Source organism: Indicator indicator, chromosome 9 (assembly GCF_027791375.1).
Source record: "Indicator indicator isolate 239-I01 chromosome 9, UM_Iind_1.1, whole genome shotgun sequence".
Lineage (NCBI taxonomy): Eukaryota > Metazoa > Chordata > Aves > Piciformes > Indicatoridae > Indicator > Indicator indicator.
Window position 1 is genome coordinate 7646383 of NC_072018.1, and position 26858 is coordinate 7673240.

Below are 26858 nucleotides of genomic sequence, written 5' to 3' on the forward strand. Positions count from 1 at the left end.
GAACAGCCCCAACTCTTTCAGTCTCTCCTCATAGAAGAGGTGCTCCAGCCCTCTGATCATCCTGGTGGCCCTTCTCTGGACACCTTCCAGCATGTCCATAACCCTCTTGTAATAGGGGCTCCAGAACTGGATGCAGTACTCCAGGTGGGGTCTCACCAGAGTGGAGTAGAGGGGAAGAATCACCTCCCTTGACCTGCTGGCCACACTTCTCCAGATGCAGCCCAGGATCTGGTTGGCTTTCTGGGCTGCAAGTGCACACTGACAGCTCATGTTGAGCTTCTCGTCCACCAGCACCCCCAAGTCCCTCTCCTCAGGGCTGTTTACTAGCCAGTCACTGCCCAGCCTGGATTTGTGCTTGGGATTGCCTTGATCCAGATGGAGGACCCTGCACTTGGTCTTTTAGAATCTCATGAGGTTGGCTTGTGCCCACCTCTCCAGCCTGTCAAGGTCCTTCTGGATGGCATTCCTTCCCTCCAGCGTGTCTGCTGCACCACACAGCTTGGTGTCATCAGCAAACTTGCCACAATTAAATGCCACAATTAAAGGTATTAAAGGTTAAATTGTTATTTTGAATATGCCCTGTTATATTTTGGTGACATTTTCAAGACATGCAGCATTTGTTTGCAATTATTCTGTGATTGTAGGATTGAGCACATACCTACACTTTACTTAATACACAGTGAATTGCATTCCCAACTTGAAGCAGATGTACAGAAAACACCATGTTCCCATGTCATTCCTTATTAGCCATTCCTGTAATTTTGAGATTAGGATTTGCACTGGAGCATAAGGAATTAACTCCCTATGACCTGTCTTTGCCTTGCCAAAGTCAGCATTTTCTGTGAGGACTGTTTCTGTAAGAGCAATATAAATCATATCCAGGAAGAGGGACACCTATGGTGGAGCAAATGTCTGCATCAAATGCATGCACCAATGTCCATCAAGGTAAGCTGGAGGTGTCCCACAAATCCTCCTTGGAGGGTGCTAGCAAACACAACCAGAGCACTCTATAAGGTTTGTTTCATGCTTCCTTCTCAATGCTAGTCAGAAGAGGATTTCATTCTGCTAGCATACCAGCACACCTCCTTCTAACAAATCCTTTACCTGGCCTATATGAAGTACCAATATTTGGGTAATAAGAATGATCTTTAAGGTACCAGACCTTTCTGTTGCTGATGTGAAATAAGGTAAGCACAGAGCAATATTGTAATATTTGTATGGATGAGAGAGGAGGTGACAATACATTTTCATCTATTCATGCCAGTATTCTCTCTGATGTCAAAAGATGGTTTGCATAAACATGACAAATAAGCAGAATGTAACCCTCTATCAAAACCTCTGGAAACTCTAAATAATAATAAAATTTATGAGAAAAATTAGAAGTGTTTTGCCTTTAGACAATGTTGATCACAGCTTCGAGAGCCACAGGTTTTCTTTAGGAAGACATTTAAGTCAGAAGGCTCCGGAGGAGGGGCCGGAGTGCCTTCAATTAACCTCTACACATTTGGGAGAGATGCTTTTATGCTTTCTCTGGATCAAAAAAAATCTCTGGACCAAAATAAGTTTTTTTTCTTATTAAATCTGTTTTATCAGGATATTCCCATGCCCCTAAATTTCTAAGGTATAAACACACCAAAAGCTGGGGCAATCATTAGGATACGTGGATTAAAATGAAACAGGATGCAGACATAAAATCAATGCTCTTTTAAGACTTGTTATGGTAGCAAAAATCTGCAGAGATTTGAGCAGGAACTCTCTCGCTGGTTTTGGTGAAATGCCCAGTTAAGCCCTGACAACACTCAAGATTTTCAAAAGGGAAATTTTCTGTGATTGTAGCACAAAACACACTCAGATATTCTCACATCTTACTTTGCGTGCCACTTTATCAGAAAGCAGAGGGCTGGACCTGTTACTGTTATTAAATGATAGAATTATCATCATCTTACTTTCATCATCACTGACTTTTTCTTTAATTGTACATTTCCAGTGCCAGTCAACAGTCGTGATAGTAAGGTTTCTGTGGAAGTTATAGACCAGAGCAGTTGTTCTAAAGTATCAATTACACATACTAAAATGTAAATACTGAAACCAGCCCCATCCTTCCAACTAAACACATTTATAAATGCACCACACGATGTCTCTCAGGCTTGTATGATCCAAAAGCAGACAGTTGGAAACGCAATTTGATTCTGAACCAAATTTTGCTTCAGCATGTGCTGTAAGGATAATTGAGTCATTAATTCAAATCAGAAACTGAGTACAACGAGAATATGAAACCACTGACCTTTCTTTGCTAGATTGCTGTTGGGCTCATACTTCTCTATCAGAACTTGAACTTGTTCTTGTTTTAATGGTGGATAAAGGATTTCATTTAATCGTGGATCGCGTTGCTTTAAATTTATAAATTCCATCATCTGATCAACAGTAAGGTATGGCTTGCTCTTGGCACCGCTAGAGAAAAAATAAAGCAAGGCCATTAAAATACAATTCCTTGAAATCTTATTCAATATTCCGTAACTTCCCAGGCAAACTGAAACAAGATTCAAACTATCATACAACAAAAACATTGTCCCACTGGGTCTGTGGAACAATTTAGTTTGCCAGCACGCACTGACAAACATTCCTCATCAAACATCTGGGAGTAAGAATTTTTTAAAAGCGTCCAGCACCAATGACATCAATGTGAAGAGTTAGAGCAACGCTAAAAGCTTTTAATTCATCTGATTTCCTGGACTGTAGCACTTTGAAAACATAAAAGAGAAAACATGGAATTCAATCTTGAGCTTCCCACAAACACTCTGCTGGTATTCTTGCACCTCCTATTTACTGAATAACAGCAGCCCTATTTCATTATTCTGGCATTTGCTTTGGTTTTTAAAATAAAGCTGCTAAAAAATGCTAGGCACTCTGTGAACAGAGCAAAAAGATGCCTATGTAGAGCTAGCAAAAAGAACAGAGTTTGGGTACAATTTGTATATAGATGGGACATCTAGGAAGCCTCTGAGCCAGGTGATGTGCTTAATATTGTCTAGAAAGTCGATACAGGCATACTTCTGCTCTGTGACAGAGCAACAGGAAGTCTACCCCTAGGTTCAATGTGAGCAAGGCCACATTCCTCTGAAATCTCAACCTTAGAGGAAATAAAGCAAAAGAGGAGTATGTGAGCACACCCATGTTGCAAATATACATTCACTAATTACTTTAGTGGTCTTGGGAAGTATTTTGGAAATTACTTTGTTTTCATATTGCTTCATGTTCTGAGCTTGATCAGGCTCTGCTAAAACTGGGAAATTCAATGACTTGCTCAAGGGGTAGGAGCAACACAAGTTATATAGCTTGTAACTGATTGTCTAAAACCAGTTGTAGCTGGCTGCTTATGTAATTTCACGGTGTCAATTCATGAATCCTACAAGTTAGTACATTTTTCCAATTCCTAATTAAGTGTTTGGGGGTGATTATACACATTCTCATGCCTACTGCATGTCGATAGTACTTACTACTTTTCTTCCTTTACTTTCATGGAAGCCTAAACTATCCCAAATCACCCAGAAAACCAAGACCTGACAGTTCTGCTCCTCTAGGAACAAATTACTTTAATACTCTGACCATTAGAAATGGAGGCAAAAGCTTGGGAGAGACAGAACCCTTGATCCAAGGTTAAATAACAGTGCTGCTTAACATTGAAATCTGTTCTTGGCAGTCGATAAATGCAGCTACAGTCTAAATAACCTACTTTTCGTTCTCAGCTCAGAAAATCAGTGAAAGGGGGAAAAATAAATAAGAGTCTTTTCTTACAATTCAGAAAAGATGTGGTCGATCTCAGGCCGGGGGCAGAGGTTGTTTAAGAACACCCTGTACACATCTGGCGTGAAGTCGTCTTGAGGGATTGAATCATTCTGTGGAATGGGCAAGAAAATAGTGAAAGACTGATACAGCACTTTTATATGTTCTCTGTAAGCAGATCACTCACTATTGCACTTCTTCGGATTTGCTTCCTGCAATTTAGAGAAGCCTGGGTTTTGCAGAATAAAAAATGTTACTGAATAACAGAGCAGCTTAAAGACCAAATCTATTAAATATACACACACATATATATATATATATATATATACACACATATCTATAATCTTGGTTTCCATGAGGCAAAGTTTTCTCTTTTGCTGAGCACCCATGAAGGAAGGAAGGATGGACAGAAGGAAGGGAATGACATCTCCCCATCTATCCTCCTTATGTCTAGCATGAACAGGTACATGAATCTCAACAAAGCCTCTGAGCCTGCTCCCAGCAGAGCAGCTGGCCAGTAGTGATGAGCTCATGTGCCTCAGCAAGCAAAATGGCAGCATTACAGATGACAAACATATCATTCATCTTTCCAAAGCTTTCAAAGAACAGGTTAATGAACTGGGCAACTGAGTCATTATTAATACACCTGTTCTATGACAGCAGTTGAAATGTTTCCTTTTCCCTTCCTGAGGATACATGTTCAAGATGCCACTATTCTGGGCAAAACTCACACAATATAGCTTTTTCATGCATCTTTGTCCTAAACATACTGCAATGCATTTGGCAGCCAGATTTCTTTTACAGGAACTGAAAACAATGCTCTCCTATAGAAGAGATACCAGCATTTTTTTCTTACATTTTCTACAATTTAGAACCATTTACATTTAATCCTGCTTCTAGGTGACACTTTCAACATACCCATCACACCTGCTGGCTGGAAAAACAAAACAAAACAACCCTCCTCCCGCCAAAAAAAAAAAAAAGAACAAACACCCAATTGCTTTTAAGAGAATTATTGGGCTGGACAGCAAAGACAATCTTTGGAATGAAGCTCCAGAGCCCTCCTCACACATGAGCACATAGAAACATAGAATTTTCACACTGCCTTCAAGTTCTGGTGTTTTTGCAGAAGACAGCAGGGGCTGATTTTTAGCTGGGCTGGGAAGAGATGAGAACTCCAAGAAAGGTCCAAAGCTTTTATCTGCACAGAACAGTAATGGCGTGGTCACCGGCTTCTGCCTTTGCATCAGTGTACCAAGAACGAAAAATAGCACAGAAGCCTGTAGTCTGTACAGAGAAAGCCTTACAAAGGAACAAGAAAAAGGAAAGTACAAAATCTGTGAAATGCAAATACTGAAAATCTCATTTTTGAGTTTCCTCCAAACAAGCTACCTTTATCAAAAGCTATAACATGTCCAGGAGCACCATAGACCCATATCCCACTTCCCCATGGCTCCAAAATAATACCTACATCTGATGACCTGGAGGAGGAAAGTTGTAACTTGGACAGAAAGCCACTTGCTTTTAAACACTGTTGAACCTGGCTGTCTCAGAAGTAAGCTGCTGATAGAGGAAATCATTGCTCTTATTTATTCTGCCTGTTTAATGCCGTTGCCAAAGGAACCATAAGCGTTAATTCAAGCCTTTGTTACATAGAAGGAACTTTTCCATTTTTCCCTGCTTTAGTTTAACATAAATAAATACATAAATAAATGCCACAGGCTGGGTCTTTTCCAATAACCTGAGATCCAGGCTTTTATTTGCCACTCAGTTCCAGTTAAGAAAATAGGCCTCAGCTTCTCAATACCCACCTCCAAAAGCCTATCTCCAAAGAGGATAACCAAGACAAATTGTGGGTCTATTCAGGTACAGAACCTTTTAATAATTATTTCCTACCAGTAGTGTAACTGGTGGGCTACAGAACACAAAGATGTAGATGGGAAACAAAAGCCTTGCTGCAAACATTTGCCACCCCAGGCATGACCTCAGACAACTGCATTTGGATTCCAAAATCCTGACTGCCAAAACAGCTTAAAATATGGTGCCCCTTTCTTCATCCTGGTCTGAGCCATCCACACTATAGTGGAACCACCCACACACCTTATGCACTCCTCTCTTTTTTTGAGACCAATGAAAAAAAAAAAATCACAAACTTTCTGTGGCACATAAGAACATCCCTCAGTTTTGCTGAATATTGGCGTTCAGTTTTATTCTGTGATTAAGACTCTCTACTAATTTCAAGCACTGTTGATTTATGATTTGTCTGCTGACCTGCCTGCTTTTATAATGTCTGTATCCATTCTGTTATATATTTGGGCAACACAACAGCTAATTTGGATTATTTGCACAGAAAGCTGGTTGTTTTATTTTAAGCTAACAGCCAAGCTCACTGGTGCTTCATTGTGAACCTCTACATTAACTGGAAAGCAGAAAACAGTCTTCACAGCCAAAAAGGCAGCTAAAATAAAGCTCTTCAAGTCCTATTTATGGCACCTTTGACTAACACCAAAAGAAACAAAAATACCCAACAATAACAAAAAGTATCCCTCCTTTCCTGAAAGCAGCCAATATTTAAAAAAAAAAAAAAGAAAAAAAATCATAGAGGAATCAGTTGCCAAACTCAAACTCATTGGAATATTTAAAAACTTCATTTAAACATTAATTTAAACATTTCTCTACGAATGTTGCTGAAAATCACATCACACAGGGCTTGGTCCTGCAAGACTCTACACATGCCAGTTTTGACCCAGAAATAAACAAATAAATCCATGCTTTGAAAATATGCTTGACTTGAAGTCCACGGGCCATTCCACTGCAGTCATGCTCAACTGCTTGGCTGAATCAACAGCTGGAGTGCTCACTGCTGCAGAGAATCCATCCCTTAATAAGGTCCCTGAATATGAAATAGTTTACTTTCAGCACTTCTAGAAAGCCTCTCTGGTTCTGTTCTTCTACAACAGGATGAAGACAACCATCCAGACAATAAGAACTCTTCCTCCTGCACTAAATATAGTGTCTGTGCATTGTCCTATGAGGTCTCCGGGCAAGCACGCTGACAGGGAATTTGCTAAAGAGTGGGGCTAGTGGATGCTGAACTTCATAGGATCACAGACAAGTACATGCAGCAATTCTGTAACCTGGCAGCATAGCTGTGGCTGCCCTGTGCTCAGGTCACTGTGTAGCATTGATGAGGGACTGTCACCACCTTGAAGCTATGAATTAGGAGAGAGTGATAAATGCTTGCATGGGGACCCTCTTCCCCATGACTCTGAATTTCATTTTGTGTTTTAGGGTCACGCACAGGTTCTGAGAAATGCCTCCAAACTCATGTGAAACTCATGACCAAGTAGCCCTGTATCTTTTCAGAGCAATAAGAGGTATGGAAACCTGGGGAGAAAATCTTTAGAGGGATCTTTATGTGGTGGTTTTCAACCCAAAAAGGCTAAGATGTTAGTATCTGTGAGAGACTTTCATGAATTCTCTGAATCATTTGCTGTGATTTTGCTGGGCAAGATTCCCTGATACTTGTGTCTTGCATGCTGCTGGAGCCCAGTGCTCTCCAAAGGCTTTACAGGAACACCATTTATCCTTCAGTACATCCAGGCAGAAAAGCTGGAAGCTGAAGCTAGGAATTTTACTTGTTCAAATACATAGGAACACAAAAGAAAAGAGCTGCAGCAGAAATACTTGTTTCTCTCCATTACGTCATTGAGACTGAGTTTCATGCTTTTTAAGCACTTAGCTTCTAAAATATTTTTTCAAAGATGATCAACAGTTTTCTTTGTGTCATGAAGCGTATTTCTCTTTTGTCCCAACTACAGAAAGGATCTACTCTTTGCTATGAATAATTTTCAAGATGGTATCCCAGCAACAAGTATCCAGCAATATGTATGTAAAATTTGCTCTACTTAAATAGCAGGAAAAGGTTGCAGTTTCTTTCAAGGACTCCAGTGATGTTTAGATTTTTTTCTTTTTTCAGGGATATGTAACAAAGAGAAGTAATAAATAACTGATTTAAAAGTAGTGCTTCAGAGATTTTCTTGTCTTCTTTGCTAACAGTTATGTGAAAACCTATTTTTTAAATTATTCTTTCCATGTTTCTAATTTAACAACCTTACTTTAGATCAGGTAACTACAATATTTTATACCTACTTTATTTTCTTTGGAATTTTACGGAATTAAATCTCCAAGTGCTCATTAGTAAGGGTTATCTGAGGTCTGACTTGTGAATATTTTGCTCCATTGCTTTTCTGGAGATGTGCAAATTGGTGCTATTAGACTACTGGTGAAGGAAATGTTGAGGAAACATCACATTAGAGAGTTTTCTACAAGAGCCAGAGATCAGGAGATGCAGGTTGTCGTCTGCTACAGACAGGTTCTGCCTGACCCCCAAAGGTAGGAATTATCTTGCAAGAAATTTCTTGGAGGAGAATCTCCACCTAGGGAAGACCAAGAATGTCCAGCATTAACTAGAATCACCTGTTTGAGCTCATTGCTCTTGAAAAAAGTCTTCTTGAGGGTGAGGTACCATCCTGCAAATGTCCTGGGAGCCAAGTTCCTGGATGCATCTTTGACACTATAGCATTTCAACATTTATTCCATTCACCTTTTAGATAGCTAAAGTGACTTTAAATTGTCACTTAAATCAAGCTATAAATACTTTTTTTTTCTTTTTGGTGAGAAGGAAATGGATTACACCATCAGCTACACCTCGAGCTAACACTGCTCTAAAACCATGTCCCAAAAATTGTGCAACAGTCACCAATTCTCAAAAAACTCTCATAGGATTTCTCTAGAGTGGGTCACACAAACCCTTGCTCTTTCCTTTAATCCACTCAAAATTCTTAAAGGTGCTTCTAGGCCCTGAACAAGTTCAAAGCAAAGGTTTGCAGATGGTTCTCAGGAACTTCCATGTCAGTAAAAAGATCTCCTGCTGAGGACCTATCCAGCAGCCAAGCCAGCACAGCACTATCAGTCTTGAACAAAGTGTTCTCAACTCAATAGAGAGTAAACACTGCTGAATACAAGCAACATTTTGTAAGGGCCAGGAACAAAAGCAGATGCTTACCCTGGAAGACGGAAGATTACAAGCTTCTAATGCAGTCTCTACCCGTTTTCTGTCAGCGGAAAACAAGCGGTATATGCTGCAAAATGAAGAGGGTATTGGCTTAAAACCATGCCTTGATGGTCCTTGTGGCCTACAGACAAAATATTGCTTTCCAGTCCACCATGTCTTTAGCTATTTATTTCCATTTGCTGGCTGCTTGGTCACAAAAGTGAGTTTAGCGGTGCCCAGGATGAGTTTAATTCTATGTCATGGACTGAGTTGAACCTCCTGCTGTTATTCATACTATGCGGCAGTCATGCCAACATCAAAAAATCAAGTGCTGACTGAAGCAAAGTATTATAGGGCTTGAAGTTCAGATTGCAGCATGGGAGGCTTCCTGTTCCAGTTGCTGCTTCTGGGTTCCGGTTCTTGGGTGTTGGCTCTTTTCAGCAGGTATGGCAGCAGAATGGGAGGGAGTCGGGTAGCTGCCGGCTTTGGTTTTCTGGTTTATGCTGGTTTTTCTCCCCCTGTATTTCACTGTGCTTCTTCTGCAAATAGGCTAAGCTAAGGTAATCATGCATTATATTATTAGATTAATTAGATTATTAGCTAAGGTAATTATGAATTCTGATTATGATATCTCATGTTACATTAAACTCTTTTCTTGTCTCTCTACCTCAAGCCTGAGTTGTGTGTGTCACTTTTTCCCTCACTTTTGTGTTGGGGGCACAGGCAGGTTAGCTCATGCACCAAACCATTACACTCTACCCCACACAAGCCCATATTACAGCATATAGTTAGTTGAGAAAGTCATTACTTCTCTCTTCATGCCATTCTGGTGACGTGCAATTTGAATATATTTATCCTCGCAACATGTCTCTAAAGTAAAGAGATTCTGGTGGTAGTTTGTTGTTTTGGTTTGGGTTTTTTTGCACAGGTGGAACGACCAAAGGCAAGGGAAGATAAATGTCTTGCTCAAGATCACAAAAGGTAACCTGTGTCCAAAGGGCGTTTTAACAGAGACATCCCAAGTAGCACTGGCCACTCTTTCATGCAATACGTGTTATAAGCAGATTATAAAATTGTTATGCTAGGCAAAAGGGTTACATGTTTATCCCAAACATATATTCAACATCAAAAAGTCAGAGGAGACTACATGGTAAAGAAGGGGAATAGAACTTACTTCTTCAGAGGAATGCGCCCTTCTGGAGTCACCTGCAGCTTAAGTTTTGTGTAACTGTGGAGAGAAAAGCATCCTGTTTTATTTTTTACAGCATTTTCAAGTACCTCTCCACCAACTTTACAGCTCACCACTACTGCTCTGATCATGTGGCAAGTTCCACTCAGCTCTTTTACCCAATAAAAAACCTGTTGGTATATCCGTAGTAAGTATCTTTTCTTTCAACAGTAAAGCTGCCTTGCAATGGGACATTGCAAATACTGTTAATATACAAATTTATCAAACACCACCACCACACCTCCCCCCACCCCCAAGCTCCTTGTCATCCAGGCTGCCTGCCAGTCTATCAGTCGACTGAACTGTGGAACACAGGCCACAACCTGATCAGAAATGTGGCTGTCCTCCTCTTCCAGAAGCTGAAATTGTCCCTGGATGTTGGACGTTAACATCCCTAACTTCCCAGCCCCCCCTCATAACACATCTGTGAAGGTTTCTTCATTTGACCCTAAATATTGTCAATCCTCAGCTGGAAGTAAGTGATATTGCTGGCAACTGAAATGTCTCTGCCTCAGCAAGAGCATTAGTATATTCAGCAGCCCTGGGCAAGCCCAAGACATTTCCAGCATGAAGCAATATAAAAATTACAGGCTGAAACCATTTATCAGCAGGCAATTATCCAGCTTTTGAATCAAATACTTAGAGGATCTCAGTATCTCAGGACCTGTGACTTCTCTCCCATGCCCATTAAGGCAGTGGGATGAGGACGTATCTTTCTTTGTCCAAATCTTTTAACATATTGATTCAAAGCCTACTGGAACAGGAGACATCCAGCAGCTTTAACAAGAAGCAGTTGGGCCTACAGCTGCTATCTCATGATCCTCCTGGTACTCAAGGACTACTGCCAACAGTAGCCTGCGAAGAGCACAGTTTCTTGAGTTCTTCCACTTGAATGTAATTACAATTATAAATGGGTTTTGCAATAATCTGGTGAAAAAATGTGGCAACACTTAAGTATGTAAGAGGAATTGTTTCGTTCTAAAAAAAAAAAAAAAACAAAAACAACCAAACAACCAAATTTTTCACTGTACCTATTGGCCTACCAAAAAGAAGAAGAAATGTCATGTTTCTAAACTTTCCTTTTCTTCCCAACAAAAAGTGCCATTAGCAACCACTTCAAAAGCAAAGTATGTGTTGACACCCCTAACTAGGATAGGAGCATTTTCACAAATCCTTTCTTCTCACCTACATCTTCCAGAAACTAAAATCTCTAGTGCTACTGTGTCACCAAATAAAAATATTACCCCCTGTGCCCCACCTCCCAGCACTGAGGTAGATTAAGAAGATTTAAAAAGAAAAAAAAAAATCACTGTGGTTAATAAGAATTAAAAAACATTTATTTTGCCTTCTACTTAAAAAAAAAACCCTTTTGAGTACATTCTGGTCACATTTATATTTTCTTCTACAGACAAGAAAGCTAGAAATAAAAGAAAATAGAGAAAAACAAAATAAAAAACTTCAGTTAAAAGAAACTAAAAATGCATGTCTGAAGAACAGTCAGCCCTACCTACACTTGCCACCCTTTTTCCTCCCAAATGCTTTGCTACATGTGGGACACTATTTTTTCCCCTGAAGCTATTTTCTGCTCACCTAAACAAACAAACATGTTAAAAAGCTTGCTAGAAGATAGTTGCATGGGCTACTTTGAGTAGTATAGTGCTGGCTGTAAGAACAAACTCTGGACATAACACTGATCCATAATTCTGCTACCCTTTGCTCATTACTACACCGGTCAGTCCTTCAGTGATAATTTTTGCACCCCAACACAAACATTCACTGCATGGTTACAAGAGAGGAATGAGTACATTATAATCAAAATGTCAGGTTTCATTAACCGTCCTTCCTCCCAAGTTAGCCCTGTTTTTCCTCATCTGACCAAACCACAGGACAGCTGCATAAGCTGTTTACTGTTGCTCTTTTAATGCTGTAAGGGACTGAATGGCACAAATTAAAGAACCAACTTAATTCTGCGCTAATGCCATTTGCTTTTTCTATTTCAACAAATGGCCTCTGATAGGATGCAACCAACCCTTTTCTTAGAATTAGAATGGTAAAATATTTCTAGTATTCAAAGTCAAAAGATTACTTAACTGACTCTGATTTAGCATTTGTACAGAGGACCCTGGAAACTTTACAGTTCCAAAGTGATTTATTAATTAGTGGAAACGAAAAAGACACAGGAATGCCATGTTTGCCTTCTACTGAATCCACACACGGTGACTTCATCTTTAATCAATGTTGCTTGAACAATCACCAAAAAACGGCTCCGAATAAGGCAGGCTCTACTCTACATTGTGATAAGATGTTCCTCCTTTGAATCTGATATGAAAAAGCGTCCATGAGGTACAGTCACAATCCTCCCATTAGAGAACTGGCAGCAAAGTCCACTGGCCACATGGGGATTTGAGTAAAGGAGCAAGGAAATAGCAAATTCACATCCCTCCTGTTACTCCTCCATAACCTACAGAGCTGAAGGAAGTCACTGTTTCTCCTGCTCTCACACTTGCATCTGCTCAGGTTTTGCCACTGTCAGCATGAAGAGCCAAAATGAAATGTTAAATGTTTCCATCCATTTGTCTAATATATAACTTCTGTCCCACCACAGCATTATCAGACACAAAGCTCTAGTCTCTGTGACATCCAGCCTTCAAAGTTTCTTTAAGCACTTCTGTTGACTTCATCTGCACAACTAGTGCTATGAGAAGTAAACACTCTCTCTGTGTCCTTCCCAAAACAGGTGCATATGAACAGGGATTAAAGTCAAGCAGTTGGGAACTTTCTGACTAAATATGGGTGCATGTGATAACACTAGGCATGCATAGCTTTAGAATGTCCAGGAAAAGGGCAGATTAATTTGCTTCTTGGATGGGGGCAACTCTTAGGAACCTAAGCTCCAGCTTGTTATTTAGCCAGACTGAGCCTGACTGTGAACAGAAATTAAAAGGTGTTCATTAGGGATACAAAGCTGAATTTAACCCGCCAGCTTGTAGGCTGGGATGGGTGTGTCTCTTCTTTTAGAAACTCAAAAGCCCAGCAAGAAGCCCATTTCACTGCGATCACTATCTGGTAGGCTTTGCCACGATGTTCTCAACGCTATTACTTATGCAAAACTCCCTCAGCATGTACACTTACCATCCAGCTGAGAACTGTTAATCTCAGGTTTAGTTCTATCTCCTTTTGGAGGTGTTTTTACATCCCAAATGTTCTCATAAACACCTTTCTACAAGATTGAAAGCAACTCAGAACCTGTGCACTGTGCAAAGCAGTCATGGTGAATGGATGCAGAGCTTCCCTCTGAATCACATGAGAACCAGAGAGATTACACAGAGGAAACCAGACTTCCTGAATTCTCATTTTTGTATCAGTAACAGAAAAAAGGGAAAATAGCCAGAATCACGTCAGTCCAAAATATTTTCAGTTGAAATGGAGAACTTCAGACTACAGCTGAAGCTATTCCTTTGGTATACAAGTGGAAGACAGCCTTTAATTCTGACTTTTTGCTATGACTTAGTAGTTTCAAGAACCTTAATAAGATTTTTGTTTAACTGACGTTTACACAACAGGCTTTTTAAAACCCTGAGAAAGGACAGCCTGTGTTTACAAAAGTGACAACTCATCAAAGCAGAAACAATAGATGACAATGCGACTAACAAGAGAAAAGGAAAATGACGCAGAGAAGAGAGCAACACCCACAGCATTAAATGCGATGGCCACTTACGCTTTTTCTAGAAATGCATCCCTTGACATGTTCTGTGCCAGCAAATTTGTTGCCAAACTGAACACTTCATCTGACCATTCCTACAAAGAAAAAAAATGATTAAATGGGGATGAGTTTAGATGTCTACTTACAGAATGCAAAATATTTCTGAAAATGATATTGTTAGTAAAGAGTGCCTAATTAAAGTCTGAGCTTGATTTTTTCCAATTATGGCTTCCTTCCTTATCTGTGAGACCTGACTTTCTCATGCTGAAAAAAAAAAAAAAAAGACGACTATTAATTTTTGTTTGTTTGTTTTTTTAAAGATACCTTATTCCACTGAAGTGAAAAAAAAAATTCATATTGAAAAGTATCTGACGCAAAACAGATTCAAGTTTCTGGAAAATGTGCAATAAATACCCTCACCCAAAAACAGTGCTGGGCACTGTTCTTGTTGACACTAAAATAAAGGAGACTCTATATCATCACTCTTATAAAATGAAGCTGAAATGGGCTTAAATTCCTCTGAATACAGACCTGACAGGATGAGATACAGACCATACCAGAGCAAGTCCCTTGTATTAATGTCTCATAGAATCACAGAATCATCCAGGCTGGAAAGGACCTCTGAGATCATTAAGTCCAGCCATTTCACCCACTCCACCAAGTCTCCTCTTCAAAGAGCTTGTTCTTACATCACACTCTCTATAGATCATGAAGTAATTCAGATAACAAATATCGCAGTTCATCTTTTATAGTGAATATCACATAATCATAGGATTGTTAGGGTTGAAAGGGACCTCAAGGATCATTTAATTCCAACCCCCCTGTCATGGGCAGGGACACCTCACTCTAGATCAGGTTTCTCACAGCCACATCCAGCCTGGCCTTAAAAACCTCCAGGGATGGAGCTTCTACCACCTTCCTGGGCAACCTGTTCTAGTGTCTCACCACCCTCATGAGGAAGAATTTCTTCCTTAATATTCAATCTGAATCTACCCATTTCTAGTTTTGCTCCATTCCCCCTAGTTCTATCACTACCTGACATCCTAAAAAGTCCCTCATCAGCTTTCTTTTAGGCCCCCTTCAGATACTGGAAGGCCACAATAAGGTCTCCTTGGAGCCTTCTCTTCTCCAGACTGAACAGCCCCAACTCTCAGTTTGTCTTCATAGGAAAGGAATAATAAACTGTACCAGCACAGGCTGGGAGGTGATCTGCTGGATAGCAGCCCTGCAGAAAGGGATCTAGGAGTCCTGGTAGATTAGTTATCCATGGAACAGCAATGTGCCCTTGTAGCCAAGAAGGCCAATGGGATCCTGGGGTGTATTAAGAAGAGTGTGTCCCAGCAGATCTAGGGAGGTTCTCCTCCCCCTCTACTCTGCCCTTGTGAGACCTCATCTTGAGCACTGCGTTCAGTTTTGGGCTCCCCAGTTCAGCAGGGACAGGGATCTGCTGAAGAGGGTCCAGTGGAGGGCTACAAGGATGATTATAGGACTGGAGCACGTGCCTTATGAGGAGATGCTGAGGGACCTTCTTGTAATAGGGGCTCCAGAGCTGGATGCAGTACTCAAGGTGGGGGGCTCACCAGAGTAGAGAACTATGAATACTGGCTCTAAGATCTTAATAGACAACATAAGAAACATCCTTATAAAGCTCAAACCAGCAGGAATACATAGGAATAAATTTAGACTATTCTAACATACAAGGAAGAAGATGCAACTCCAAATTTTCCGTACTGTACATCCTTACACTGTGGTCCTATGCCTCACTAAATTATTTTCCCCTCTTGCTACCCTGACATAGGGGAGAGATGTCATCCAGCTGCACATGGGAAACCTTCCATCTCTGCCTACAGGCAGTGTTCTTCCCAGGGATCTCCCTCAGTTTTGCTGACTTATTTTTCCAATTTCTATGCATGTTGCTCAAGTCCTTCCCTTAGGTCTTCAAACTTTTTCATGCTCCTTAATTGCACTCCTTTTTGATCACAGCTGTGGTTTTGGATTGGCTTTGTTTCACCCTTTAAAAAGAAAGGGGTAAAAACAAACAATGCTTTTGCAAAAAATGTGATACTTACTTATTTTTCACTTGATGAAGTTTTCTGATTTTTTTTATTAAATTGAATTTTCTTTCATGAGTCCAGATGCAAAATCCCTATTCCAGCCTCTCAATGGTGCACTCTTTGGGGGGTATTCCCTCTCCTTGGCTCTTTTTCTTCATGAAAAATACCAAGAGTTGGGGATTTCATTCTGACAAAAATTGATAATGACGAAAAGTATCATTGACCTTCCAATGAAACAAATGTTGCTACACCTCTTTGGAGCTTATAAGCTTGTTTTACTTTGAAAGTCTCAAGTTCTGCATGAATAGGTGATTGATTTGAGAGAGGTTCAGAAGTTGTATGTTTTTCTATTTTTATTAACGTGCTAAGGGTTTTTTGTTTGGTTTTAATTTTTTTTTTCTAAAATGATCAGATCTTGTTCTTGAAACCTGTCTTGTACAGTAATTCTCAAGAAGGAAGAGATATGGCTACACATGCCAATTGTAGTATAGGCCTTTAATATTCTTTAGGTCTCAGATCCTTAAGTCATCCCATTGACAACCTCACCCCTAATCAAATCAGACAACACATCTCTCCCATGACTGGTATATCTGGCAGAGAAACCTTCCTCCCTGGACTTGTTCTGTTGCTGAGTTAGTCCTCCCCTTCACCTCTTGTGACCACTTCCATTTTCCTTCTATAGGTCTAATTTGAAGAAAATACGGGTGTGAGAAAGAAAAAGAGAAGTAGACGGCTTTGTAAGCAACACGGCTTCTTTGCTGTGACTCTTGAAGCAGAAAGCATATTAAGTGCAGCATTTGTGTTTCTTCTTGGCAACTCATTTTTCCAGGCTCAAAATAGGCTCATCTTGTATACACTGCTTTGCTAAAGCACCAATAATAGCAGTTAAAACTTCTCCCTTTGACACTAATGGCTGCAGAGGTTAATACAACCAAAGAAATACCATGTAGAAATTGAAAATATGTTGGCTTTTACCAGATCTTCATAGACTTTATTGTGATCTCACTGATTTTACTGGCCTTAAAGCAGAAGGACTTTGTAGAAAAGAGAAGTAGCGTGCTTCAGGAATATCCCACACTCCAACTCTTCCTTCCCTTTGTCCAAGTGCTTGATGACAGGAATATAAAGGGAGCTCAGTTATTCTGTGCCTATCACAAGGGTTATTTTATATAAACAAGTCTTGCCATGTTCCTTTTCTAGCTTTTCAAAGTGATCACATCACTCTTGCCAAATATTTTAAGGGCTACCTGCAGGCTGAGCCATTTCTAATGATGCAGGTGCCAAGTCAACAAGTCACAAGCAATATTTGCTCATTGCATCTCACGTTCCAGCCACCACAGGGCCACAGCCAAAAAACTAAGATCGGAAAATAAGTGAAGGACCACATCATTGTTTCACTGGTCTGAATCCTCAGCAGGAAGGGAAACAACAGCCCTGAGCACAGGCCTGAAAAAATAAAGGAGATGCTTAGGGTGGAACTTGATGGCCTTGCATCAAGCTGTGAGTCAAGATGTGCCTCTCTGCTTTAGCTACCAAATGGCTCTGTTTCCTTGGGTTTGTTCCATGGTACAGGGTAAAGCCCATAGTCTAACTCCAAGCAAGGTGCACTCTGCAGCCATCTTTACCAGCAGCAGTGATTCCAGCAGGCAGTGCTTGGTGAGAGTGCTCTGTGGGATAGAAAGCTGTCATGTGCAGAAAAAAAATAGCCTACTGTGGAAAGGTTATAACAGCCTCCAAATCACTGCAGTAGCTGCAGGCTCTTGTACAGATGCAATACAAAAGGAAAATATAAATCTGGGTATTTTGAAATAAGCCTGTACTAGTGCCAAACTGTTTGCAGACTGGGAACCTCTGATTCTGCTTGGTAGCAGAACTCAGCCTGCCGACAGAGTCAACTCCAGGGAAATCACATCCATCACGAGAAGAGCTCCCTGAACCTGCTCTCCCTTTGGCTAGGTCCTGTTACACTAATTTGTATTTATATCACTCCTGTGAACTTTACTAACAAATTATTTAGCTGTTCTGTGCTTTGGCAGGTAGCGTACAACCTGCAGTTCATTTGGACATCTGTTGTTCGGTGAAGTAATTCCTCTCCTCTATTACATTCATCAGGATACATACCATGAGACATTTATCTCAAAGGAAGAGAAGAGACATTTTTCATAAGGAAAGACAGCACATATTCTCGAAAACACTTCCTTCAAATCAGAACTGACTATGTGTGAAGGCAATGTTTCTCGCACATTGGCTTTTCATGGGAGGTTAACAAAGCAAGCTGCTTTGATGTTTTCAGCATGCTTATGAATTTTATTTTATTTAAAAAAAAATTAGCAAATGGACATGAATTTATATGGCTTATTTTACCGTTTTATTATACTGATTAAACTCTTAAACATGCCAAAGCAGCTGGAAAAATAAAGATGTATGCTGGAAAGCACAGTATAGCACAATTTATGAATCATCTTTGACTACATCATTTTACTTACGGAGGAATTCATCAGCTCTTAGTGATGGATCTGATCCAAAGCTTATCAAACTGAGGAGAAACAGAATTCCTTGGGCTCTAGATAAGGGCCATGTATGGCCAGGATGGGCTTGTGAGAACAGAGTTGGCATGGGAGGCACAAAAAGGTTGGAGGAAAGAAATGGAGAAGATGGGATATTCACTTCTGAAGTTACTGGATTTGTGAAAAAGAATGAAATACTGTAGATATTGACAGGTTAAACTTCTTGATGTTGGAAACTGAGACAGAAAAAAAGAACATCTGCTCAGAACAGAGAATAAACTTTTCTTTATCCTGACTTCTGCAGCACTGTGTCTGTGGATGCTTACAAATCCAATCCCAAGACAGGCACAGGTACACTTGTCTGAAAATATGCAAGTGGTGCTTCTCTTCGTGATCAAGACATGCCTTGCAATCTGCCTTTTAGATCATTACCCAACAAATTTCAAACTGCATTCTTTTTGCAAACCAGCTGCTCAGTGCCCTTATGCTCATCACTAATGCACTTCAAACATTGCTTACTTTCTACTGGAAGAATGCACATAAAACAGTATATCTCAACTATACCATAATTTCTAGCTCTTTATTTAGATCACTTAGATAAAGTTGAATAGCTCAAGGCTCACATTTTTATAATTTTTCAACAACTTGGCCAGTGGATGTGATGAAGAGAGTTTATAACAGTAGAGGAAGCCTTCTGCCAAGTGAAGAAAACCCCATAACTGAATAATTTTAATTGCCTCACTAGGACTATTACAGGTTATTTTGCCTTTCTCCTTCAAGGAGACTGATATTTATCACACAATCTGAAAAATAAAGTATGATGAATGAAGGGTTAATCCAAAAACCAGTCACGCACTGAAAAGGGGAAGAAGGGGGAGGTTTTCATTGGCACTTGCTTTCCTTGGAACATGGGTGAGAGGAATGGTCAAAATTTGAGCGTGACATCGAAAATATCTTTAAACACCTCCTCAGAGCTCCTCGAGGTGCTTATTTGTAACAACTCCTCTGAGTCACTACATTGGTCATGGAGATAAGGACTAGAAATCTCTGATCTGGCTCATATGGTCTAATTGATTGGATAGGGTTGGGTGATCTCGGAGGTCTCTTCCAACCTTGTTGATTCTATGATATAGAACTGGAAAACGTGTTAAAGGAGTGTGCTGGTTTGAGTCCAGACAGGCCCTCTCTTGGTCCAAGAGGGACAAAAGAATGACACTCACACAAACAGACTGAAGAGTGATGGAAAGTTTAAATGGAGCAGCAATTGGTGAAATTACAAAACATTACAAGCATAGTGGCAAAGATATCCCAAAGTGTACAGAGTCCCTTGTACAACACCCAAAGGCCTCCCAACTCTTTCTTTCTCCCCATCTGAAGGTATACCCAGAATCCCCAGGGCTCTTTCTTCTCACCCCCTACTGCTAGGCTAGTCTCAGGCTGGCCAGATCTGGGACTGCCTCCCCCTCCTTCTCTTAGCATTAGACCTAGACAGGCCTAAAAGGACTTGAGATACTCCCCCACCGTTACCCGATAGGGAAGCATCTCCCACGGGAGCAGAGAGGGAAGAAAGAGGAAGAGAATGACTTTGCAGATGGATTTATAGGGTGCAGGATTTATGGGTAGAAATATGCTGTTTCCTGTGTCCACCTTATTGGGTTGGACACTCGGGACACCGGAGGTGTAACTTCTGTGGTAGTAGCGTTTGGCACCCAGCCTAAACTGCCACAAGGAGGAAGAAGTTTTAGATGCATTCACAAGCGATCAAACACTCTTTTCCTTGAAACAACCAGGATATTTCAGGGCAAGCATGGCAATGTGCAATGCTTTCAAAATCCCATCCCCAGGCTACCTTGCCTAATTGATAAAATATAAATTTATGTGGTCTATTGCTAAAAAGGAAGACTCAGATTCTTAGCTACTCAGATCATAGGAGTTACTCAGAACTTAGAGCAGACAAAATTTTCTAAAATGTAATTTTATCTACAGTATTTTTTAGGTTCCATTACCAAACAGAAAATGTCCTAAACCACCGATTTCTGAAGTGTTTTTGCAAATAGATTAATGGTGCACTGATTGCTGTCTAGATAAGAAAGAGATAAGGACATACGCTTCTGATTTGGGTCATTTTCTCTCGGTAAGTGTTAACAATTTTTGCTGATATAGCTTTAGAACACCTTTTAGTTTACCGCCATATGCTTAGGGCCTTCCTTGCTCCCGAAGAGTTGTTCCAATTCCTTTCACTTTTGCAGTGATGAGATTTCTAAACCACCCCTGTAGAGCATGGCTGTGCATTTTTACTCCTGAAGACAGCACTTCTAGCAGTCCACGGAGTTCTACAGTGAGTTTGTACTCTTTTTGGTTTTTATTCTTTCACATCAAAGAAATGGTTGAAATAATGTTTTTGCAAGCTGACCAATCAGCTAATGAATATTAGTAGAGACAGAAGCAAAAGTTTATCATCTTAGCTTAAGCCTTTCATCCTATGACCTTTATTCACCTGGTCCGACCACCGTTACTGTCTGTGATGTGACAAAATAACTCCTTACTGTTGTTAAATAACAAACTATCAAATCCACAATTTAGTGAATCTGAGCATGCAAGCTGTATGAAAGTGTGTTCTGTGCATGACTAGCTGGAGGCTGTCATTAGAGTCCAACCAAATTAACGGAAGTGGAAAAAGGAGTAGCTTTTCAATGTCAGTTTGGAATAGATAAAGCAAAGAGCTCCTACTTCATTAAACACAACTGAGTCACAGAGGAACTGGAAGAAGAGGAAAAAAAAAAACAAACCAAAACCAAAACAACCCCAAAAAAGTACTTACATCAACTGTAACTTGCTTGGCACACACAAAGGTTTTGTGTGATGTGTTGCACAGAAATGAAGGGACTGTATACCCGCATGGAAAAAATATTTTGCTAAGGTAATGATGTTGACTCCACAAATCTTATCAAAGGCTATCAGCAAGCAAAATATAATGCTTAAAACTGACCTTTGAACATGAACCGAAACATTCATGTGTGTAAGTTAAACGAGGTGCCTGATTGCCAACATACTTGGAATATACAAGGTAAAGCTGTAGATTCCCACTGGCCTAATTTAAAAGGCCAACATTTAAAAGTCAAATATTTACAAACTTGGTTCTCATAGATGATCAATAATTTGCACACACTTAGGACAAGCATAAAATGCTGATAACTATAGAAATATATTGATATATGTTTGGAGAGTCACAAAACACATTGTATAACAGTAAATATTTGTGTGTACCACGATTCTCACAATGCTTATTTGGGCTTTGCAAGCAATAAACTTTGCTGAATAAACTCCCTGAAGAAAAAAGTAAAAAATGATAGCACATTTCTCTTTGGGCACAGAGTGGCACAGTGCTGTAACAGTACTGAGGTTCATTTCACAGCACTCTCCACTTACCTCATTGATCTGTATCTCAAAACAATACTTCAGAAATATTAATTTTATATGACACAAATGAAAGTTTATAATCTTACCTTTGCTATATCCTCTTGAAATGCCACCAAGTTCAAGTATGATATATTGACCAGGTCTGGACCATAGACAACAGTTACCATTCGATTTTCAAGTCGACCTCCTATGTTTCCAGCATCCAACAGTTCGCGCAGTTTTGGATCCTGCAGGTAAATACATTACAAGATAGCTTAAAATCTTTTTGCAAATACATTAAAAGAAGTGATTATTTTGCAAATGCTTAAAATTTGAAAACTTTGCGTTATTTTGAATGCTTTAAATGTGATGGCACTAGGTTCTGGTCTGGCTAATTATTAAAATGTTTAAAACTATTAACCCAAAGTAAAAAGGAAATTGCCTCTGAAAATCCGTCAAAGCCTTTAAGCTCTGTATTTCTACATTATAGACTAAAAGCTGTCCAGCTGATGGCTGCACATTGCTATTTCCACTTGTTTTGCCTCATACACAAACTGTTTTTGTTGTCAAAATAACACAATCTGTCCAAAGGCTACTAGCCTCAGCAGAGAGATTCTCTGTGATTTGAATGGATTTTAGACAGAGCTCCAAATGGGAACTGAGTTGTTCTTAATGAATTCAGAAGACTGCATGGAATTAACTATCTTAAACGCTATGAAACGAATAATGGATTTCCGATGATAACCTCCTCTTCTTCATGTTCATGAGACATATTCCATTTATATTTAGGGTATAGCATTTTTTCAGGTTTATTAAGTTGAAAAAGACCTTCAAGATCATCAAGTCCAACTGTTAACCTAACTATGTTAAGTCACCACTGAACCATGTCCCTCAGTGTCACATCTATATGTCTTTTAAATACTTCCAGGGATAGTGATTCAATCACTTCCCTGAGCAGCCTGTTCCAATGCTTAATAAAGAAATGACTACATAACATTTCTGTGAAAGATAGATAGGTTCAACTATTTTAATCAGCTAATAATAGCCTGATCCTCAGCTTCATTAGTAGCATAAGCATGTGAGAAAACCAAAACAAACCGAAACATCAAACCCGAACCTACCAACCAAACCAACCAACCAATCAACAATCCGAAAACACACACACAAAAAAATGCCCAACCCCAAAATAAACCAAACTAGGTTATTTTGTAACTTAGTTATTACTAGGCTGCAACATTTCCAAGAAAGACAATCATTGTTTTCCAAACTACAAAACCTCCTTGGTCCTTGGCCTCAAGATGAAGTTTATAAAGGCAAAGACAGATGAAAAGAAGCCCCGCATGACTGAATTCATTTTTCTGAATAGGGCCAGTGTAATCTGAAAGCTTGGGTTTCCTAAAAGGCATGATTTTTTCAGTCTACAACAAATACAAAAAATGGCCAGCAAATAGCATCACTATGGGATGACAAATTCTGTGTAGAGATCAAATTATTTCAAAACTGACACATATACCTACTGCAGTTTATATTTCACTCTCACACAAACCTTCTTCCCCTGTCTCCATATGTTTAGTGTTTATGGTACTTCTTAGTATTTAATAACTTTTGAATAATCTTCATCGACTGAGATAAATTAAATTTAGTGTAACAGGGTGACAAGCTTAAGATGATAAAAAGGGCCATTTTTTTCCACAGATCTTGCAGGAAATCCTGTAGCAAGAGGACCTCAGTCTAAAGGGCATCTCCTGATTTGTATCATATTTGCTGGTAGGCAATGGAGTTATGTTCACTAAATACTTGAGAAGGTCCAGGAGCACATTTTGAAGTATGCCATATTAACTGGAAAGAAAGCACAAGGCTTTCTATCTCAAAATGTTGAGCCTCATTAAAAATTGGATATGAGGCAAGTGCAGCAGGAACATAGAATAATCCTATTTGAGGCCTCTGTAAAGAAGAAATATGACTGCTCTGAGACAAGGATGATTTAATGGGTAAACAAGTTAATGACAGACTTTCACAGTAGCGAAAAACAGAATGACCTAAAAATAGTAGTTGCATTCCAGAGGGGAGGATTTGAAGGAGAAAGACAAATTATATAATTTACATCTGGAAGAAACCATTGTGCATCAGGAAAACTACAATATAGTGTTGATCACAAAAACATGGTGGGATGTCTCACATAACTGGAGTGCTACGATCAATGGCTACAAACTCTTCAGAAGGGATAGACAAGGCAGGGGAGGCAGTGGTGTGGCCCTACGTGTCAGAGAGTGTTTTGATTGTATTGAAATTAATGATCATGACAACATAGTTGAGTGTTTATTGGCTAAGAATCAGGGGGAAGGCCAACAAGGCAGATATTCTTGTGGAGGCCTGTTACAGACCACCCAACCAGGATGAAGAGACAGATAAAATACTCTTTTAGATGTCTCAAAGAAGTCTCTCACTGGCCCTTGTTCTTGTGGGGAACCTCAACTTCCCTGAATTCTGCTGGAAATGTAACACAGCAGAGAAGTAGTCACCTCAGAGCTTCCTAGTGTGTGGACAACTTCTTGACACAACTAGGGAAGGTGCGCTGCTGAACCTGCTGTTTGTGAACAGAGAAGGACTCCTGGGTGATGTAACAGCTGGGGGGCATCTTGGGCACCATCATCACAAAATGATAGTGGTCTCAGTTGTTGAAGTGAAGAGGGGGGCCAGCAGAACTGCCATCTTGGAATTCCAGCAAGCAGCCTCCCTTGGGAGGCCTGAAGGACCAAGGAATCCAGGAAGGCTGGACACTGTTCAAGAGGGAACTCTGAAAGACACAGGAATAAGCTGTCCCCTTGTACCAAAAGACGAGTCACAGGAGAAGAAGGCCAGCCTGGCTGAATAGAGGGATTTGGTTGCTTCTCAGGGACAAAAGGAGAGTTTATAGTTGTTGTCAGAAGGGGCAGACCACTCAGGAGGACTATAAGGTTGTCAAGAAACTATGCAGGAAAATGGTCACTGTCCCTAAAGGTGTTCAAAAAACGTGTAGACATGACAATTTGGGACATAGTTTAATGGCCATGGTGGTCTTAGGTTGGACTCAATGATCTTAGAGGTCTTTTCCAACCAAAACAATTCTATGATTCTATGAACAGCCAGAGAAATGCCCTGAAGATGCTAACTTAGTGATGGTGTTTTATTAGATGGGCTTTCTCTTTTATTTACAGACTGAGTGTTACAAATTTGTAATTTCTCTGGGAAATATGAACTCATTTTCTATTTACTCTCTACCATTTCAAACCTAACATCAGACTGATAAATGTTACTGCTGAAGGGCCTGTCTGGCAAGAGTATCATTCCCTCTGAATGCCAACTGACTTGGACTGTCTATCTGATTTTATTCCCTTTCACTTAGTTGTCATTCCTTTCTGCCTTTCCCTGGCTAAACTTTTTGATCACAGTTTCATTCTTGGTGACAAACTGCAATCTTATCAACAAAAGAAGAAAAAAGATAAACTTTTTCCTTTGTTTTATAGTCAGCTATAAGATGTCTCTATGATGGATCACACTCCAGTTCATCTAGGCTATGAATTAGTCATGTATTACAGAATATAAAAGAAATATATTTGAAATGGCATCTTTTATTCAAAGTAAATCCACCAAAAGAAATGTCATCTGAGGCTGGCTCAGTAAAAATTTTAGCACAGACTTAATGGCCAGTCAGGCAATGGGAGTACAAATCCAGTCTTCCAGGTTTTAAAGGCAAGAAATTAGATGGACCCCCTTCTTTGGGTTGCTGGGTTTGGGTGAGTGAAATGTTGAATTCTTCTCCCCTGATTAAGACTTTTCTAACAAACTTTGAAGCACACAGTCCCTCACAGCAATACATTACCCAGCTGCCATGCAGCACCTGTTAATGAAGACCACACACTGCAAATCCTGGAGTAACCTTCAACATGCTCCACAGACTTAAAAAGAGTTATTTTTATTGTAAGTTCAGTGAAAGAATAATTCTGATACTAAAAGGATTCTGCCCTCTTTTTGACCCCTGCCATGCCCTTTAAGGGTGACAGATGCACTTCCACTTGTCAATGATGACTTAGCCCTTAGCTAGGTTTTATTTAGTCCTTAGCTCTAAAATTCTCAAATTCAGATAACAAAGCATGCTGTGGGTTTTTCACATTCCTCATGAATAGTTCTGCAGCCTTATTACCACACTTAGTTGCAAATACTACTGAGGAGATGAGTAAAATATCCTTTATCAACATCTGAAGACTATTGAAGCTCTATGTATCAAAGACCTTTTTAAAATGTGAGTTTTCCTGTGATTATGACAGTAAAGCACACAGAAAAAAACAACAAACAGCATGACCAAATTTAGCTTCTTTTATGAAAATTGGATTATTTTGATTTTGCTAATTCCATTTTGAAGAACAAGACTGAAAATCTTCTGCTGTTTGGAACTGCATTTGATATACCGCTTCACAAGTGGATAGATTGTTTTCTGACGTAAGCTCTTTGCTAGACTGGGGTCTTATCATGAACATATTGAGCTCTTTGAGAGACACAGAAGAATTGTATCTGTTGAATATGGGTTATAGTCAGTTTTAGAAAACCTGAGCTACTGAAATTAGGGAACATGCCCACGGGATGATCAATGAACAGCAGGTTATTGACAATGCCCACATAACTCATCAAAGTTTTCTCTGCTGCACAACCATTTAAGTCTGCCTTGATGTTTTCTGATGAAGAAGCATCCTTTTGCCTCTTCTCCTCTAAAGGTCTAGCTCTCAGCTTGCTTTTCCCCTTCCACTGAAGTCTAGTAGGAGCCTCAGTTCAAGGACTGGAGCTGCCTGAAGTTTTGCCCTGAAATCAGGTTAAGCAAGCCAGTGTTTCTGATGGGACACCTCTGAGATTAAAGGGCAAAGAAAGTCTTGGATGGAGATGCAAATTGTGAGCAGGCAAATACAGGGACGGTGACAAGGGTGGTATTGGCAGCACAAATAGCTTTAGAATCCAATAAAAGTCGGATTAACCATGTCAAATTAAAGCAAGAGTTGGCCAGAGCTCATTTTGGGAAAAAAAGCCTTTCCTATTTGGTTCTGCTGTCTTTTCAAAGCTATCAAAATAAAATATTCCTTAAATCAATCCAAACAAA

General features: G+C 39.8%; 1 protein-coding gene across 1 annotated transcript in view; it reads right to left on the reverse strand.

The window, feature by feature from the left end:
* The window catches only part of PLCB1 (phospholipase C beta 1), a 413212-nt gene that overhangs the window by 148241 nt on the left and 238113 nt on the right, over nucleotides 1-26858 (reverse strand). Inside the window, exons 4-9 of the mRNA XM_054383799.1 lie at nucleotides 21838-21978; nucleotides 13786-13865; nucleotides 10014-10067; nucleotides 8852-8927; nucleotides 3796-3896; nucleotides 2285-2451 (exon numbers count right to left, since the gene is read on the reverse strand). Of these exons, the coding sequence (XP_054239774.1) occupies nucleotides 2285-2451; nucleotides 3796-3896; nucleotides 8852-8927; nucleotides 10014-10067; nucleotides 13786-13865; nucleotides 21838-21978 (619 nt within the window). The remainder of the gene's footprint in view (nucleotides 1-2284; nucleotides 2452-3795; nucleotides 3897-8851; nucleotides 8928-10013; nucleotides 10068-13785; nucleotides 13866-21837; nucleotides 21979-26858) is intronic.